The sequence below is a fragment of the Tympanuchus pallidicinctus genome, unplaced genomic scaffold (assembly GCF_026119805.1).
Source record: "Tympanuchus pallidicinctus isolate F22 unplaced genomic scaffold, pur_lepc_1.0 scaffold3, whole genome shotgun sequence".
NCBI lineage: Eukaryota > Metazoa > Chordata > Aves > Galliformes > Phasianidae > Tympanuchus > Tympanuchus pallidicinctus.
The window spans coordinates 47,638,642-47,659,113 of NW_026294747.1; the positions used below are offsets into that span (position 1 = coordinate 47,638,642).

General features: G+C 43.8%; 1 protein-coding gene across 5 annotated transcripts in view; it reads left to right on the plus strand.

The window, feature by feature from the left end:
• The window catches only part of EVL (Enah/Vasp-like), a 128,362-nt gene that overhangs the window by 99,508 nt on the left and 8,382 nt on the right, over positions 1-20,472 (plus strand). For all 5 annotated transcript variants that reach the window (XM_052693244.1, XM_052693242.1, XM_052693240.1 and 2 more), the window contains exons 4-7: positions 11,187-11,250; positions 14,706-14,767; positions 18,822-19,051; positions 19,624-19,745. In XM_052693244.1, the coding sequence (XP_052549204.1) occupies positions 11,187-11,250; positions 14,706-14,767; positions 18,822-19,051; positions 19,624-19,745 (478 nt within the window). The remainder of the gene's footprint in view (positions 1-11,186; positions 11,251-14,705; positions 14,768-18,821; positions 19,052-19,623; positions 19,746-20,472) is intronic.

Consider the following 20,472-nt stretch of genomic DNA (forward strand, 5'->3'; position numbering starts at 1 on the left):
CTGTTCTTACCATGCCACGGGCTTCTGATGAGCAGCAAAGAAATTTGTGAGAGGATCCATCAGCTTCATGCAGGAGTCCCAGCTCACTGCAGGCTCAGCCAAGATCCCTTGCAGGAAGCAGCTCCAGAGAGACTGCACGTGGAGAGATGCAGCATGTTTTCAGCCACCTCCAGGTCTGCTCCATGCAATCTCAATCAGCTAAGTTACTGGGGATTTAAATGCTGTCTGTAGAGTGACAGTCATCCCATGAGAATGGTTCGTTGTTGGGAAGTCCTTCAGCTCTCCTCAGCACAGCAGCCAGGAGCCCTTTGGGTGTGGAGGTTGAGAGCAAAGAAAGGCAAAAGCAAGTGTTAAACCTAGTCCACTGTACGCAGCTTCTGCAAATAGGACAAAGCATTTGGCACTTTTCCTTCATAGAAGAAACCAGTTTCTTTCTACAGGACTATAATGGTATGGGCAATGGGACAACTGAGGCTCTTTTAGAATATTTTGTCCTGCTGAGAAACGCAGACATTTACCCTTTTCCTTCTTGAATTTTTTTCTGAACTCTTTAGAGTACAGACTCAGAGCGCTTCTAAAATCAGAAAACTGAACTCTCTGTTCACTTGATAGTGTTATTTCAATTTTGGCACGAGTTTTGTGTTTTAGCTGATAAATGGTTCCCAAAGCATGGAAAATGAATATTGGGAATAAAAAGCGAAAGCAACCTTTCCAATTAAAGTCAAAATGTACAGAAATTAAAATGACACCAGTTATATCAGTAGCATATTGGCTCCTATGCACTCAATCACCTGATATAAACAGCAGTTGCTCAGACAGCTAATTACAGTCTTCCTGCAGTAGGCTTCATGTAGGTCAGCCACCCACCTGCCTGCTACCACTTGCAGGATTAGATCTGCCCATTACCTTCACTGCTGTGGATTGTAGTGTTGCAGTTTGCCAGCTTCTGTTTTAAAAACAAAACAAAACACATTTTTCTAGTGTGTTTCCTTTGTGAGCACTGCTGCACCATGTAAGTGTGGGGCATCACAAGCGATTATGAGCCTTTTCTGTGGATTCATTAGAGATTTATGTTTGTCAAAATGCAATTTGTACAATTGATTTCTATTACATGGATTACAAGAGAAGTTAGTTGCCTTCTAGCCATTTGGGATGGATTCACAGTCATAATAGGGTCAAGGTTGCTTTTTATATGGGAATCAGAGACAGTCCATTGAATTGCTGCTTAAAATCTCTGCACAGCACCTGCAAGTACTGCTAGTTCATGAATCATCTGTCCTGCCACAGGCAAGCTGGCCTCTAACCTTTGTGAGGAAGAGTCAGATAATGATAGTTAGGCATTGTGAGATTTCTGCTTTGTTGTTGTTTAATTAGCAATACAGAACTTATAAAAGCATTTGAACTCAATATTTGTTAGTTTGCTTTCTCAAACTTATACAAAAATTATTAATATTTAGCAAATCGTAAGTTTGTTCAAAGCAGGAAGCTGAGGTGATGGCTTGCATCACAGTTTCTGGGGCAGCTGCTTTCTCAGGCTCTTTATTTACTTTTCCTTTGAACTGTGCTGTTATTTCCCAATTCCAAAGCATCTCTTGTTGGCATGTTTGTGGATTCTTAGTTTCTGAGTTAGAAGTACATGCTTGAGTCCCTGAAAGAAGTTCTCCATCCATGCGAGCTCTCCTTGGTGATCACCCAGAGCCATCCTGTGCCATCTAGGTGTAACTGGAATTCCCAGTCATAGGATGACACTGGCTCTGCTGGAATGAGCTACTTAAAAGTGGATCCAACAGTGATGCAGGGCACGTTAGCATTTTGGATCTCATTTCAGAAGCCAGATGTTTCACTTCATTGTATGATGAAGGAGGAAGGCAAAGGAGAACAAAAAGGATTTGGAGCACTCTCAAAGCACAGAGTGCAATGGTTTGAGCAGAACTTTTTCTCAAGAAAAACTGAAGCCTTGTTGATAAAACATAGTCTGTAATTTCATTATTTCAATGCCAATATTCCACATTTAATTCTGGATTTTTTAAGCCCTGAGAGAGTAATTGCGTAAGACTCAGAATTATGGGAACCTGAACTCACACTCGAATTTGGGTGTAACATTTCTGTTTGCTGATGTACTTCTCATGCCAGCTAGCAGGAAGAATGGGTATATGCAGGTGAGATTTAGACCATCTGTGTGCCATAGTGAAAAAGGTAGTTTGCTTTTAGCAGAGTTTTTACAGTCTCAAATGTTAATTAGCTAATAGGTATTTTTCCGCATCTGATAACTGAGAGGTATCAGTACTATAGTGTTAAAGTGGGGCATACATAATTCATAGCAACAAGCGTTAGAAAACGTGATAAGCAATTTTAGAATAGATATGTATTAGAATATGTATCACTCAGAGAATTTTTTAGCATTGTAGAAATTAAGAACAGAGAGAGAGGGAGGAACTACTGATTTGTGCTGAATTTGTATTGTTTATGAAGAGCAGGTGTGGCTGTTTGATATATCTCAAGGTAGATAGCAACCCATCACCACCTGGGGTTTCGCCCACTCTAATTGTACGAAGCCTTCCAGTTTCTATTCAGCTATTCCAGAAATTAGGTATCAGATAAATACATACCTGCTAAGTTCAGTGAGCCAAAACACTGAGTGCTCTAAATCAGTCATTTCACTGAGGCTACGGAGATAGCTGCTCCCTAGAGCAGCTGGGGCTGTGTGAAGTCACCACTGGACAGAGCAACACAGATGCAAGGAGAAGGGAAAGGTATGGATGGAAGAGCTACTGATAAGGCAAAGAAAAAGAGGAATAAATACTCTTTGTGTTCTCCCCCTCGTACCACCTGGCCCTTAGCTTCAACTGGATGGAGTTCTGTGAAACATGTGATGCTTATATAACAGAGGGGAAAGTAGAAAAGGAGAAAAGTGTTGGGAGTTGAAGAATGATGGGATGTTGAAAGAACTGAAAGACAGTAGGTGAGGATTCTAAGCCACACATATTTATTTCTGAATCCAGCATGTTTACGCTTTTATTTTAATACAAAAGCTCTGCACTCATTGCTGGTGTAAACCTTTGACTTCAGCAACTACACCGCCAGTGAACTTGATTCCATACATTCATTTGCAGTCATTTTTCCCCAGTACAAACTAACATTTTTCTTCTTATTATTCACATCTCTGCATTTGCTTGCAGAACTTATTACTTCCATCTAGGCGAGCTTATGGGTGTCTATTTGAGCAAGAGGCAGAAAATGGAATTTCTTTTTGACTTTCACGTTATTGTTTCAGGAGTGCTGCTTGTCCAGACAATGTGCCAGACAGTGAAGCCTGGCATCCAGGCACCTTGAAGAACTGCAACAGGCAAAGCAGAGGGCCCAATTAAATATTTAAGCATCTGGGTGTGCTGTGCAGGTAGCAGGGGATAGATTACACTCAATGAAACCTGGCCTGCCACAGGGTGGGCAGTCAGTGCTGGGCATGACGGTGGGGAGAGCAGTGCGCTGAGGAGGCTGCTGCCGTACTATGGTCAGCAGGGAATGGATCTGGCACTGCTTCTGCCTCTGCCACTGTGACTGCATCGTCCTGTGCAGGATGTCCTGTAGGTGAAACAGATCTCCCTGCATGCTGCTCTCTGGTGGGAGAGGGAGGGGGAGCTTGGGTTTTGTGGATGCTGGGCTTTTGTGCATGGGAGTGCTCTGTTCCTCCATCCAGGTTGCTCTAGGAGATGGCTTGGAATCGTATTTTAATGACTGATTGTCTTTTGTTTGCTTTTAACTCTGGAGATGGGGCAGTAGGATGCTGAGTTCCTGTTTGAAAGACAAAACCCATTAGATCCAAGTGATGCCAGAATTAGTCAAAGCTCTTAAATCAGAAGTCATTACAGCAGAAATACAGATTGGTGATTTGTGAATCAACATGTTGGATTGCTTCTGTCTTTACTTGCGAATAAATAGCATCTGTACTCATGGAATAGTTACTGGTTTAAAAAATAGCTAAGAACAAGGGCAGTGTTTGTACTTTCTATAGTTACTTGTCTGTTTGCTTGTTCTTTCCTCCATGAGGACTTGCCTATGAGTGTCCACTCATGTCAGTCCTCCTGGAAGTGAGGACTGGGCCATGAGACCAGGGGCTGAGGAGGTTACTCTGTGTCCTGCAGCTGCTGGGGCTTTCACTTCCCTTAAGCGAGGGGCTTGGCTTCTCGTGTGAATGTGAACATGAGTACTAAGTGTTGCTAATGCTGTTTTTCCACATTTTTCTATAAATCCCCAAATATATCCTCACTTAGTTGTGTTTTGTAGAAAAGTCCTCTGCCTTCTAGCACCCTGTCCAGGTACAGACATCCATTCTGGTTGGCATACAGCAGCATTGGGGTTTAAATCCTGTTAACGTGGCTCTTGTCTGTGTCTTAACCATTAACTAGATGCAAACCGAGTATTTGTAATGTGGTGTTTTCTGTGTGTATGTGTTGCTTCAATGCATATGTGGGACTGGAGGCTCCGCTGTTCTCCATGGAAGTACAAACTAAAAAGCTGTCCTGGGGAGCTTACTGCCTCATTGGAGAGAGAAAGAAAAAAGACACACTTAAAATAACTTTTTTTTTTTTAAAAAAGGGAGATTGGCCTTGCATTATTGTATGGGGCATTATTGTATGGGGAATTAATGGGAAATACAGACTGTGGTGTTCCAGTCTCCTTGAGTGCTGCACCAGGCTACACGAAGTATAGGTATATTTCTAATTTAATGTGTCATAATTGTTACTGTTAAGCAAAACTAGAGATGATGTTTGACAAACAAGCACATGAATATGAATTCCAGCTTTCTATTTGATGAAAAGAATTGTAAGCATGACTTGTATGAGCAGGTACGTGTGTGTTCGTATGCAAATGCACACCTGGTGGCACTCAGCTGAAGGAAGATGCTCAGTTGATATTTTACAAGACTGACAAGTGGGGCTTGAGGCTTTGTCCCCAAAGCCCGTGGGAAAGTGCTCTGTGGATCCAGCAGTGCCCTTCCTGCAGGGCACGAGTCTGGCATTGCCTGTGCTGACCTGCTCTGCTGGAACCGCCTAGCAAAACAGTTCAGCACCTCATTAAAACCGTATTCAGGAAAATATCTTTGTCACATGTTGTATGATGGAGAGTATTGATTTATCCCCTTGGCTTCCTTATAGCATTACTGACTGGGCTCTGGAGTTAGCCGGATCCCCATGCAGTGGCAGTGGGGTATCTCTAATCCTCTTGATTTTAACAAGAGTGTGATGATATTTGACATCTTTCTTAAAGCTTCATTGCTGCCTAGAGGCATAACATTATGAGCTGATCTTGATCTTTATTGAAAAGTTTATACCTGGATGTGCAGGAAAATAGGCTCGATGCACATTGTGAAAGCAATTAAAAAAAAACAGGAGGAAAGTAGGAACTGAAGTATTTGTGGGCTTGTTTAGATGTGTTTTTACATATGTTTTTTAGCTAGCCTCATCATTCTGAATTTTACTGATGACTTTTTAAGTTCTGACAGTGATTGCCATTTCATGCTGTCATTTCCCCAATGTGTGGTTATGAAGCACACAACATTGGAATCACACTCTCGGCAATTCAGTGTTGTCTTTTTCCCTCAAAAAAGATACCTAGTCCCATAGTTTTTCATGCACACACTGTTTTCTCAGAACCAGAGGCAGCTCCCATACTAGAAGCAATCAGTCCCTCACTAAGTATGATGCTCATGTGCCATGAAGCTGCTTCTGGAAGCAAGGCGAGCAGCCTGTGGGGCACAGAGATGTCCCTGCTTCACTTTGGTGCTACCGCAGCAGGTGGCTGGCTTATCCACCTGTTTCATTAGTGCCTAATGAAGCACTCACTGAATTATTTCTCACTGGCTTGAGCTCAGTGCAGCAAACAGAACCCCCCGGGTTGCCCCATGGCCACCTTTCCCTGCCCTGTGTAGGTGTTCCCTGCACTCACCTTACTGGCTGTGCTCTCTTTCTTGGAAAGACGAATGGGGCTTACCTGTCCCTGGATGGTCCTGCACAGGGTGTGCTGCTAGAAAAGCTTCCCTAGAGAAAAGCCATGCCTCAACCAAACCCTCTGCCTAGGAATCTGCAGCTTTTGCTTCTCAGCTCATGCTATTCTGGCTAAATATTAAATTCTATAATGCAGAGTAACGCAGGTGCTGTGCACAGCAGAGAGGTGAGAGAGAAAACAGCTTTGCTCCAAGAAGAGCTGGTGACCTTCACAGTGTACTGCCTCCGTCAGGGTTCCTCTTTGGGTGACACACACCCTTGCTCACTCTTTGGGTGTAATATTTCTAAAAACTTTCTTCAGGAAAGTTTCCAAAGATCAAATGAAAACGAGTAACAATGGAAAGTGTGAATTAAGGCAAAAATAGTTGCTCCTGCTGCTTTCAGACAGTTGGGGAGATCGTCCCTGCTAGCCCTGGATCTGCCTCATTGTGGAATACCTCCCATTCACACCGTCACCTGTATCAACTTTTAAAATACTTTTAAAGCTGTTAGAACTATTAAAACTATCTTTTATGTGCATGGTACCCCAAACTGTGCTCCTGATGCTGAGATGAAGTGCACCTGTGCCATGTCCTTCACATGTTGAAAATGATCCTGGCTGTCAGAGTGCAGCTGCTTACAAGAGGGGTTACTTTAGCACTGAGTCATTTTTATTGCATTCAGAAAATGCTAAGTTCTTCTTCCCTATCTTAACTGAGATGCCAGCATGAAAGCTTATAAATACTGTGCCACAGTGGGTAAAAATACAGGATCAAACAATTGCCGTTGTGTTTTATGCAAAATAGCTGAATTAACAGCTTTAGTAGTGGACTCAGAGGTGCACTGGTTTATTGCTGATATGCTTTCTAGCACTCCTAGTGCACTGAGGACAGGTTCTCTCTAATCACGTTACAGCACAGGGTCCCTGTGTGACAGTGTTATTGGGCAACTCCTCTCTGCATCTCATTTCTCTCATGCTTACTAAACAAGCACAAGCATGTGGCTGTGCACCTAGGAGCCCCTACAGTTCCATTTGTTTTTATCCTAAAACAAAACAAACCCAAAACATCTCTGCACACTACACACAGCTGTTATCGAGGCAGCTTGTTAATCTGTTAGCTTGCAAGATAGGTGAACCAATGCTAGAGTAGAGCATTCTCATTTTGAATACCAAGCTTGTTTTTCCAACTCTGGCATTGTCTTTAGACCTTATCTACACCACAGAATTTCATCAGTGAATGGTATATCAGTTTTTATCTTGAATGAACAGACTTCATAGAGAACCCCTGTGATCACACACCTATTTCAGTGTAAGGAGGATGTGCTTTATGTTGGGTTAAAGTAATCTTGCTGGTGAAAGGATAAAAGATAAACCAATTGTAATGTTGGGAATGATGCATTCAAAAGCCATTAAGTTGGAGATTTCTAAAATTCAGTGTTGTGTAAGGTAAAATAAGGTTGTGTACAACATTGCTACAGATGCTTTTTGGAGGATGTGTTTGATTTTTTGCTGCCCCAGGCTCGTAGAACTGCAAGTCACCAATTGGCATATTCAAATTAAGAGTACCTTAACTGTTGATTGCAAGTCTCACCTGTGGGTAAATTGATGCAAACAAATGTTATTAGTGCAGGCACGGGCTGGGTGTAATTCAGTTACTTAATGTTAGCCTCCCAGGACTGGTGAAGCGACACAATTAAGGCACATTCCCTCTAGTTCCATGGGGTGCTTCTTCTTCCTGTGACTTTGTGCGCCCTGAAGGGGGTTATGAGCACTCTCCTGAATGGGCAGGACAATAACCCAACTCTCACAGGCTCAGTTCTGCCCACTGTGGCTCTCTGTCACAATCCTTACCTGGCCACGGACATTAGGTCTGCATGGCGTGCTGTGTCATCCAACGCTGGTTGCGTCAGCTCAGGTCCCAGAAGCAGCGTAGACACCCTGCTTTATCTACATGCTTTATCTAGACTAATTAGGTCAGTGCTTTGTCCAGGATAATTGTCTCTGCTAATGAGTTTTGAGTACAGTGTCGCTGTTCGATTCCTCTGCTGGCTGCCATGGTGGCTGCAGCTTGGTGGCCCCTGTCCATGTCTGGACATCTCCAAGACATGGTGTCTGCACCAGGACAGCCAGATGGGCCCAGAGCAAGCCTACAGCTCCTCACAGGTAGGAGAGGGACAGCGCTGAGCTCTGCTCTCTGGTGCTCTGACAGCAACGTGAAACAAGAGGGCATAGAGCTGTGTCAGGGGAGGGTCAGGTGGGGGTTAGAGAAAGGTTCTTCACCAGAAGGTCATGGATATGGAACAGGCTCCCCAGGGCATGGATTCAAGCTGCTGGAGTTCAAGGAGTGTTTGGACTGGGTGAAAAAAAAAAAAAAAAAAAAAGAAGAAAAAAAAAGCCTGTGCAAACTCCTATGATATGTGGTGATTGCCCAGACCTGGTGCTTGAACCTGACTCTCTCCTACCATCCAAGCACATGCAGAAACTATCCTGTAGCAGGCAGAGGCATCTGTCTATCTGTCACCTCTTTTCCTCTCATAGTCTACTGTGAGGTTTTTTTCCCAACAAAATCATCACATTCTGTTCATATACTAAATGTAAATTTTCAATCTCAGCTCTGTTTCCTTCTCAGCACTTTCCATAGACCCTTTCCTTAGCCCACCACATTTGTCACACTGGTCTCGGAGCACCATGAGGCTATAGGGCTTGCAGAAACCCTGCTCTGCTTCCATTGCTTAAAATGAATGAAAACCTGTAAACATTCAGATTGGGCTTTTCACAAAGCCCAGATTGCTTGGGGAAGTGGACCTCATGTGTCCATTTTCTTGCAGGCACTCAGACAGCAGTACTTGCAGTTGTAGCATGAGTAAAAGGAAACAGGAGGTTTATTTCCAGTGGGTGGCAGGGTGCAAAGGTGTGGGAGGCACCAAAAGCTGCCACCAGAACCCAGCCACAATCACTCACGGCAGGGAGCTCTCTCAGTCACCTCCAGGCATGTGGATGGTGCTCAGTGCTGCAAACCTTCTCCAATAAGCAGGAGAAAAAGGAAACAGGGAAAATTTCAGTTATCTCCCATAATCTGCCCTGAGCTGAGTCCAAAGTTGCTTATATAGAGCACAGTTCATTATTACAAAGCAACGAAGTGAGGAGAGATGGGATGTTCACAGCATATCTCCTGCATTAATTAGTTGCTAAAGATGCAGATTGCCACAGCAATGGAGCCATGGATGGGTCGAAAGCAGAACTGTCTCTCAGTTTTATGGGAAGTGCTGTTCCCAAAGGCTGGCAGAGTAGGAGGCAGCTTGTGGTTCAGTCTGCAGAGTGTTTAAATGAGGGTGCCATTAGTAGGAGAGCTTACTGGTCATGCTTGCTCATGTCTGAGAAATGCCTGAAAGCATTGGAGAGAAGTCAAGCATGGAAAAGTCCACTTGAATCGAAAAAAGCCCTCAATCAAACAAGTGGCTGCTGTATGTATGTACCCCACAGAACACACATGTGAAACTAAGCAAAAAATAATTCCCATGTTCAGTATCTGTGAGAGCTGTGGCTGAGCGTGCTAAAAGCAAGCTCAAAGATGACAGAACCAGGAAGCTCTGCTGTTGCAAAGCATTGAGAGGTTTGCAGGCTGCATTAGATGGTGCCTTAGTTTGCCCAGAGCTCCAGAGTAGAAAAAAAAAATCTACCAACATTTGTATTTCTGGCAATTAATAGACCTAAAATCTTGGATTGGACTCATAAATATGTCAGCCAGCCTCGGCAAAATCTTAGTTGCTGAAACAGGGTGCACCTAACCTTCAGGGTTTGAGAGTTGTAGCAAAAAAGATTGGTTTCAGTAAGATCACAGGGAGGATGTAAGAAGGAGTTACTTCTAATGGCTGTAGGTAACTTGAGATTAACAAAAATGAATGGAAAACAGAGCGCCCTGTTGTCCCAGGACAGTGCTACATATGGCTTTCCTCAAACTCTCCTCCAATCGCTGCAGGTCTCTGCAGTAGCACAGAACAGTTGTCCCTGTGCACGGACTGTGGCTGACCTCTACAACTGGTTTACATGCAATGGGTTGGGTTCTCTCCCTGAGTTGGCATTATCTGATCAGTTCTCACTCCATTGCTTCTTGTTTTACAGAGAGAACAAGCTTCCTCCTCCTGTTCTAGTCACGCTTGCTTTCTTTTCTCTGGCTTTTAGGAATATTCCATTTCTAAAGCCCTTGGAGTGGAAAGTCATGCTAAACAAAATGAATGTGTGGAAGTCAGTAAAATAGAAGAAAGAGGAATTTAGAAAAAAGTTATAGAAACAAATGACATTTTGCTGCACTGTGGTGATTTCCGTAAGAAATCTCAATCTGTAAAACAATGGAATTAATCATTACTTAGAAAACAAGTGTTACAAATCTAAAGATATCTAAGAGAGAATTAGGTCATTTTAGGGTCCATGGAATCATGTATTGTGTGCATCTGGAAAATTGTCCAGCTTCCTAAATTAATATGCAAATAAAAATATCTGCTATTTTGTCAACCAGCTCTGTAAAGACCTATGGAAAGTCAATTATTCACTTATTTGGGTCTGCAGTATTGTTTTTTGATCTTTTTTTTTTTCTCTTGGGGTATTTTTTTTTTTTTTCTGCCAAAAGAGGAGGACATTTGTATAGAAACTATGGAGAAAGCTGCAATTTCAAAGCATAATTGGGAACTTTATGTATGTGCTTCATTTTAAGGACATTTCTCACTGTGACCAAGTAGTAGTAAGAACAAAATGCTGCCAACAGAAACTATCACCTAGGATTCTTAACATAAAATAAAAATCAAGACTAATAATGCATAGAGCTAATTTCTGAATAAAAGAGAAAAATTATTTTGATGAAATGAGGGAAAAATTTTGTGATGAACATGGCTAAGGTTTGTCATGATGGAATTTTTTAGCCAATGACAGGAGTAACTGACTTAAACCCTGAAATTCTTTCATCACAAGTCTGCTTATTGAAGTATCTCATGTGCCTGTGTGTGTGCACAAGGAAGTCTTGCAGCTGCTTCACACCAAATCCTAAGGTCTAGTCAAGTGAAACCACAAACTATGGGGAATTTTGTCCAGTTCCACAAATTGGGCATGGGATTTAAAGTCTCTCCTTACCCTCTTCAGAAGAAGCATTTTTTGGAAAAGTCATCAACTGCTGCATTTCCAATAGCATTCTCTTGTTTTTTCTGCAGGTCCAGCTGCCCAGCGCCAGGTCCAGAATGGGCCATCTCCAGATGAGATGGAAGCACAAAGGAGGTGAGTTGTTATAGTAGGCTTCTAGTTTGTAACTGGGATGTGTGTGCAATCGTTGCTCACTAATAAGCACCGTTCTTTCTACTCATACCTGTTTTGTGTTGATTTTCAGTGTTCTGTAATTATTGATATTGACTTTGTGATGATTTATATGAAGGGTGAAGTGAATTCAAGCTCTAGGTAGACTGCTCAAAGGCAAGTGTGAGGCATGCTGAAGTTCAGAGTTAACGATAGAACATGTTTAAAAGAAGCCTACAAAGTATTTCTCAAATAAATTAAGGAAGCCTAGCCATATCCTGTTCTGGGTTGCTTATTGGCAGTTGCTAGTCATGTTGCCCAAGAAGCATCCAATAGACTACATGCACTGTCAGGAATAACTTAGGCTCGTCATATGATTACTTCCAGAATCATATGCCATTCCTTTTATGAATGCTTTGCTGTAAGCAGGCTGACAAAGGAGACTACAGAATCATGCCCATCATCTTATAAGCATGTCTCCATTTAGTGCCGTTGTTACATGTAGCCTTTTCTCTAGCCACCAGAGTAGTCTCCTTGATGTCAAAGGAAGAACATGGGCAGGAACGTCCTTCTTTGGATGCCTTCTCATAATGAAACCAGCAGGAAGATCTCATTTCAGCTTTGCTGATTCAGCCAAGACTCCTGTAGCAGCAGTATCTTCAGCTACCCAGCAGAAGGCATGCTTGTTCAGTTCTGGGCAAACAATCCTCCACATGATTCCCTCTTCCATTCTGCAAGAATTGTAGGGAGTATGTAGGGAAACTACTTCCTTGCTCCGTTATGACTAACCCCCACTGGTCTGAGGTTTATCAGGGATTTACAGGTGACTGTTGAGTGTGTGATGATGTGTCACTTGGGCTTGGTAAGGGTTACTCTGGTAGCTGAGCTATCATAAAGGTAAGAAGGGAGCTCCTGCTCTGTGTCTGTGTGTCACTCAGCCTGGCTGGAAGATGTGGTCCAATGCTGGTTGAGCCAGTGGAAGCTAGTGAATGTGCAGACTGTACAAAATTCAGACCTCACATTCAGGTGTCTGTCTGTACATTCAATGCGTGACCAGCTTTAGTTAGAGAAAATATTTTAGTTATTGATCTTTTTTGTTCATTTAGAGATGGTAAAAGCCCTTGGAGTAGATACTATTCTACTGCCACAGGGCACATGGTTCTGGGAAAGCTTCTTTTGCTCCACTGGACTGGAATAAGCTATGCCAGTATATGCACTTAAATGTTATTGCATCTGCTCTAGAGGATTTTCAGCTTTAATTATGCTAATGCACTTTTAAAGCATAGAGCAGGCCTAATTTTAGGCCTCTGTTTCTTTAACATCTTGTAAGCAGGAAAGGAACTCAAGTTACTGTAAATGCCTTGAAAATTTGTCTGCTTTAAAAAATTTTTAAAGACCTTTATACAAATATTTAAAGAACATACTTTATGTCAGAGGATGCAATTTGCCCTTTCTTGTACTTTTCTCCTGGTATACTCCTTAAGCAGCATTGTGCAAATCTCGGTCTTTATTTAGTTCCACTGGAACAAATGTGACTTCCTTAGAGTGTAAGAACTTCTCCTTTTAGCATGTGTGGGAGGATGTGCTTGGCTGATACAAGCTGCTCATGCCCAAGGGCAGACAAGGTTAGCATGAGCCCAAAAGACTTCAAATGCCCATTCTGACTCTTGTTCTGAGGAGCACTTGGCTCTTGCATCTGCTCCAGGGGCTCAAGAGACTTGGATGCCTCTTACCTGCCTTCCTCTTCATGTTTGTACCTCTGGAGCTTTCCCACACCCGTTCTCCAGATGAACCTAGAATTTGCCCAAGGTTTAAAGAGGAGAGTACACGTCAAGTCTTTCATCATCAAATCTTGCTAATAAGTGCCAAGCTGTTGCAAGGGACAGCATACTTCTGGAATTCTTAGTATGTCTATTTAAAACTGGAATTTGTGAAACTGATGCTGTAGTATCGGTGTTCAGTACATAGCTATTCAGTAAGAGCCAAGGTATGTGCTGATTTCTGTTTGGTTTAGATTGTTCTAGCTGATATGAAACCACTGGATTCAGCCAATTATGGCTGTCCCTCAAAACTTTCCACTTTACACTTTGTACATAGAACAATTTTTCCAGATGCCTGTAGTGATTTCCTAGAAATTGCTTGTATTTGCTGGACTATATGACCTGAACATAATACCAGTTTAAGATTGATCTGTCCATAATGAATAATTATCATTGTGGATTTCCCCAATCCATCTATTAAATTAGAATTGAAACACAGGGAGATTGTTTTGCAAAGTAAGACATTCTTTTTTGTTCCTATACAACTTTATTTTTATGGATACTTTTTCCATTAAAAAAAAAAAAATCTTTTATTTTTATGAAATAAGAAAACTGCAGACTCATTTGAAAGTATGAGTAGAGCAAAAATGTAATGAGGAGACTTTTCTAAGATATCACATAAGGAATCCTTGAAGAAGTGTTGTCTATAGTTAAGCTTGCCTTACTGTGCAGAAAGCTCTTGCAGGAGAAAAAAAAGAAGAAAAAAAAAAGGTGATTTCAGAGTTTTTTTCAGTGTTTGCATGTTAAAAAACACTTGGCTGTTTGAGCTATCAGTCTTTTTTAACCACGGAATGGCAGGAAGGGCCAGTCACAGGGGCAGCATTAGCAATTTCTGCAGTATTACAGCGTGTGTGAGAAGCCCTCTGCTGATGCATCTGGCAACTGCACGTCTCTAGAAAGTGAAGCCTGTGAAAAGTTTTCTCACTGTATCTACCTGCTTGGGCAGCCTGGGAGCTGGCAGCTCCTGAGGATGCAAAACAACCAAAGCAGTGATATAATTCTTTGCCAAGCGTGTGTGGAGCTCCATGTACTCCTGGCACAGCAGGGTGGCTCTGCTCACCTGCAAAACTGTGCTATACCAGCAAGAGACAGCCCTGCAGCAGAGCACACCAGGCTTTGTACAGTCAGCAGCTAAACACAGCACAAATGTAATATGTTTTCATTCTAACTTCAAGTCCTTTGGGTTTCTGATCTGTGAAAGTCTCAAGAGTGCCATTCTATAAAGATGCCCCTTGCTCTTCCCCAGGGATGCTGACGTGCTTTGAATTGAGGTTCTGCAAGGCCACTGTGCTCTCCTGGACCTATAGAACATACCTGCTGGCCATGTCTCCTGCAGAACCCATTGTAGAGTTTCCTGACATGGATCAGGCAGCCCCTTGCCCAAGCATCTGTGGTATCCTACAGGTGCCAGGCCCTGTCCTGATTGCACATCCCCAGCACCTGGCACCACTGTGGTCAGGCCGAGTGAAACCAAAACCACGTCTGTTGGTTGGAACAGCATTTGTGAGGACTGACTCGGTTACCCAATATATACATCTTGAGACCTCACAGTGAATAAAACTCTTAAGAAAAATTATAAAGAATATATAATGACTGGAGGTTTTTTCATTGCTGTTTCAGACAAGTGATGGAGCAGCAGCAACAGCGCCAAGAATCTCTGGAAAGAAGAACTTCTACTACAGGTATGTATAAAATACATGCAAACAAAGCAGCTATGGTCTCCCTGCTTTTGTCCTCTAGTTGTAGTTGGGTTTGCATGGTTTCATATACATGGTTAAAAATTATAAAATCACAGAGTGGTAGAAGTAGGAAAGCACGTCTGGGTCCTTCTGCTCCAACCCCTGCTCCAGCAGTGACACCGGAGCAGAGTGTCCAGGACCACATCCAGGTGGCTTTGGAAGATCTCCAAAGAGGGAGACTCAACAATCTCTCTGTGCAACCTGTGCCCATGCTGGAATGAGGGTTATGGTGATAATTTGATTTTAAAGCATTTGCAGCAGTGAGGTATGCAGGTAGAGTGTGGAGGCTGTCAAAGCTGGTAAGCAGAGGGAGATTTTTGGCTTGCCAAGGCTACATGGTCACATTAGCAATGATGCCTCATTTCCAGAGGACATCAACAGAAGAGGGTGGAACTGCCAGTCCTGGGCTGCCCCATCACTCTGTGGTACAGTCAGATGCAGCACAGAGGGAATGATAGCCCTGGAGTATCATCTGTGGGGATTTTGTAGTGATGAAGTGAGGAGTCTTCTGTGTGCTTAATGGAAAATACATACATATTTAATGAGCTTATGAAAATCTTCTATAACATATTAAGTTGCACAAAGCTGAGTGAAGAGATGACAGGAATAGTTTGTAGAGTATGGCTTGGACTCTTTGAAGGCTGACAGCAAACAAGCCAAGATGGTTTTGTATAGTCTTTTGTTTTGGAGGCACCAGTTAATCTGGTAAATTTTCAGTTGTTTTTTTACCTGAAACTACCCTAGAGATAGACACACACACACAAGTTACTGGGCTGTGTCTGGGCAGAGGTTACCATGTGCTCTTCTGTATCAAGAACACAGCCACAAATCGCACCTGGGCATCTGCAGGGAGTGGGATACGGCCCATGGGGAGTTCTGGCCATGTCCTCCTGGCTGCAGAGCAGCAACTACTGTGTTCAAAATGTCCCTTGCTGCTCCTGTGGTGTGAGGTCGGTGCTTGCAACCATAACAAGTTCCCGTGGGCTCGCTGGCATTGGAACACACAGCTAATTCGAAACCATGGGGTATTTTTTCAAATAGTTCTGGTTCTACCGAGGGCTGGAAGCCCCTTGGCAGGTGCCTGCATCAACTCTTGGCTTTGTTTGAGCTTCTGTTTGCATTTATTCTGTGGTCCCTTTTTCACTACGTTGCTTTGCGTTGGTTTCGTTCCTCACTGCATACATATCTTTTTCTTTTTTCATTTGTCTTCCCTGTTCTTTTAGTTTCCTCCTTGCAGATAAACATGTGCTCTCTCCCCTCCCAGCACCAGCCTCCTTCACCTGGCTCTGGTACTGCCCCTCTGCCACCACCTCATACCAGTGCCCTCCCTGCCCCAATGGTTGCTCCTGAGCTCCCTGGTAAATCTTCTCCGCAATGCCTGTGGAGAGACAGAGAGCCTTTGCAGCTTCTGCACCGGCACTCAGCCTCTGAGCTGCTAACAACCCTAGATTCCCCTCCTCCATCCTACCCAGCCCACGAGACTGTCCTACCACGGGTCAGGCGGGCCTCGCTGTCCCCACCACCTTCTCATCCTTCTTCCCACTTTCTCTTTGCTTCTTGCCAGCCCCTCAGGCGTTCCTCTCTCTGTGGTTCTCAGCCTTCTGCAACCCCCATCACGAACACATCCCTGGGGCAGAGGACTGATGGCCTGCAGCCGCGCGATCCCACCCTCTTGCCTGTGATTGCTGCCCCATGCGACGGCGTCAGGGGGCCCACAGACAAAGCAAGGCAGGAAACCTTGCCCAACATGCCCTTGAATGGCCATCCTGAATGTGTGGGCTCCTCTAGGAGCCGGAGGAGAAGCGTGGTGGGGGCCTTCTTGCTGCGCCTAGGGGCTGCACCTGCCTCCCAGCTGCCTGCGATTGCCAGCCCTCCTGGCTCCTGGGGCCAAGCCCCCTCCCTGTCCTCTCCACCCCATCGTCCCCCGCAGCACTGCTATCAGCCCATGTCACACTGTCTTCCATTGCCTCCCCCTTACGCTGCTGGGCCTGAGGTGACTGTGCCCAGGAGGACCCTTCCTTACATGACTTCATCAGCCATTTCCCACTTGCGTAAGTACTGATTTTGAACAAGTTGTGACCTGTAAAAAGCCGTAGCTTTAAGCTGTATAAAAAGCTGCATTCACACTGCCCATGACTGCTAGAGAAAGATCTGAGACCCGGGAATACTGCTGCTGTGTGTGACATCTGAAACCAAGGTGGAAAAGCACTCAGGACCTCCCACCCGTGCTAGAAGTGGACAAAAACAAGAATTACATTGCAAGGGCCGTATAGCTGAGTTGTTGCAATGCATGCTCTTAAGAGTATTAGCCCAGGAGGAGATTTGTATTGTTTGGCAGAGCCCAATTGCATTTGGCAGTGACCTTCATACAAAGCCTATATTCAGCTGGTCTGGACCTAGCGGATGGACTCTTGAAAGCCAGAGGCCAGGTCTGCAGTAGACTTGTCTGTGTGGCAGTCAGAGAGGATGTGATTTTTATTATTTTACTCGAGTGGTATTTCTGTTACCAGCAAAAATGTGACACAGATTTTGTTAGAGCAATGCAGAATCGTCTGCACTTACATAATTTCTTTACTTCTAGAAACTGTCTTCCCACTGTGAACTGCACTAATAGTTGAGGGCAAACCTTTTTCAGTGCAGGCAAATCAAGAGCTTGGGTTGCGCTTTGCATATGGTCTCAAATTCCTAGTGCTTGTCTGAAGCCTGCTGAGTTAGAGCAGCTACACGTAATGCCTATTTGCAATTCAGATCTCAATTTTTGTGTCTTGGATCCATTCCTGTCAATAACCACATATAATGCTTAAATAATATGTCTAGAAAAGACAGAAAACTGAGACATTTCCATCCACTTTCTGCTAAAAATATTAATCCAGCCACTGGAGGCTCAGTCTGTCAGCTCATATAAGTTCTTGAGATCTACTTAGTTCAATAAAGTTATTTTAAACTTACATCAGTCCATTATTTTGACTCAGTTCAGATTTTGCTTCAGGCTAGCCTCTAATTAGGTGGGTGTCGTTTTGCAATTACAATTAACTGTACCCACGATGAATTACTATTATGTTTGTGAACCGAAGAGGGCTTGAAATGTTTAATGCATTTCTAATAGCAGCTATGGTTCATTTCAAGAATGAAATTGGGAGTGTGAAGTAACACAGAACTAACCACAGAAATAAGGCAGTGCTATTAAAAACCCTAGATAAGAAGAAAACCAGACTGCTAATGTTAAATTTTAAATATTCCTCAGTCAAAATCCTCCTGCCTTTTAAAGTAACACTTACTGAACAACTGAACCTGTGATTATATATCAAGATCAGCCTCTTCTGAGAGCCTGATGTAGGGAAATAACCTCCTGATAGTGTACACATTTGGTGGACCCATTATTTTGCACTGGGATTAATCACCTTGGTCAGCCCCTGCAGCCAGCGAGGGCTTCACTGAACTGTGGTGTGGCTGAACTCCCCCCTGTTACTCTGCATTTTGTTGGCTGACACTGTACAACGAAACACTCCTATGCCATAAAACAGAAGGGGGCATGCATCTGTAGCCCATGCTTCTGCTGGAAGGCTGGTGTCAGCAGAAGTCCGTGTTGCTGCCTGATGCAGTTTGTAGTCCACATGTAGAAGGCTGTAAGAGAAGCAGATGAAAGGTGCCGCTTAGGGAGTGTTGTCCATGCTTTGATTTCGGCATAGAATAAAGTACGTGCTGAGAGGAGAAAAGCTTGTTATTAGAGACAGGGTCTTGCAGGAGAACACAGTCATACTCAAGCAATCATTGATGCTTCCCCAATCAGAGCACAGCCAAAGCTGACTGGCCATTGATACATCCACTCTTTCCCACTCTTCTTGTGTGTGACACTTCCTTGCATTGGTTACTTGGGACACTTCCTTGCATTGGTTACTCGTGCTATCAGGCTGCAGCCCTGGGACGGGAAATGCGGCATGGTGTGCGAGCTGGATGAGATGGTTCTTGGTTATAACTCATCTTCTCTGCCTTCCAGGCCCAGCTCTCCCACCCGGCCATCCCAGCGGTGCTTCAGTGATCCCTGCTTCATCCGGGGGCCCCCCGCCTCCACCGCCCCCCCCAGTCCCTCCACCCCCTATGGGAGCCGCTCCCCCCCCACCACCCCCGCTGCCAGCCGGTGCCGGCCAAGGTGCTGCCAGTGAAGATGGGTCGGTGTCAGGGCTCGCAGCGGCTCTGGCTGGTGCCAAACTGCGGAGAGTTCAGCGGGTAAGGAGGCAGCTGGGGCTGCCAGCCGGGCTCTTTGCTACCGTGTGGAAGTAAGGTCTGGCTTGGCACAGGACGCTGACTCTGCAGAGTTAGTGAAGGCTGCCCGGACTTTCAGATGGGAGTCTGTGGAGCAGATAAAGCCGAGCATGTGGAATTGGCAGAGCGGGTAGAAAGTTTGATAGAATTACTGCTCTTCAGAAGATAGCTGGGAAATGGCTGCAGCTTTTCATTTTGCCAGGATTTCGTTGATTCTGCAAAGTCTGCCCTTGTAGCATCTGCCACTGTAAACTACTGTTTACAGGCATTGTAAGTGCTCAAAATCACCAGCTTAAACCGTTGAAGCCTCACGTAAATAAATGCCCACTTCAGTAGGGGTTGTGTAACCTAAATGTAATTACAAAGAAGCAGCACTGTGGGATTTTTCATCATTCGCCCATATATATTGCCTCACACAGACTTCCACTGAGTTTATTAAGTCACACGTTATACGATAATTAGGAAAACTGATCATTAAGGGTATGATTGTAAATTAAATTATTTTCATTAATTTCAATGTTGATTTCTGTTTCAAGCCAGAAGATGGTTCAGGAGGGTCCAGCCCCAGCGGGGTCTCTAAGAGCGATGCCAATCGAACAAGTAGTGGAGGAGGCAGTGGAGGATTAATGGAAGAAATGAATAAATTACTGGCAAAAAGGTTTGTACTGAGATTTCAAGTAAGCCATAGCATGAGCTCATGTGTACGGGACAACGTGCTCTCCTTTAGGTTGAGCTGTGGGTCACTTTGATGCCTCTTGCAGTTCGATGAGTCCTGTACAGGCCCTAGTCACCAACATCTCTGGTATTTGGTGTGAAGGTGGAGGTGCTGCAGCAGTGGTGCCTGGTGTTGCTGTAGAGTTGTGTTGCTGTAGAGTTGTGTTGCTGTAGCAAAGTCTTCAGAGTAACCTTCAAAGATGGTGGCAAATGCATCCTCTGTGATCCTGCCATTTACCAAGTCTATTCCAAAGTTATTGTTTTCAGGAAGAGTAAACTAGGAAGGAAACTTTTTTATGCAGCACAGTCAGGATATTGGGCATAAAACCATAAATGGAATAACAAGGCAACATCTTGGCAGGTAACTTATTATTGATTCTCGGTGTATATAAGACAGTCTAGGCAATATATTCTGCAACAAGACAACTTGTAATGATATATCAAGCTATCAGGCATTTAAAGGCACTCTATTTCAATTATTTTTGCTTCTCTTTTTCCTCTCCTTTTATCAGTAATATTCTGTTAGACTGTAATTCACAGGTTCCTAGTGACAGATGTTTTGGTTTTAGCTCTAAAGATATTCTCCTTTTTTACATAAGAGTAGTAAAACAAGCAGATGAGTGGGATATATGGTGTGCAAAGATGGAGTAGGATAAACATAGTTTCCAGTG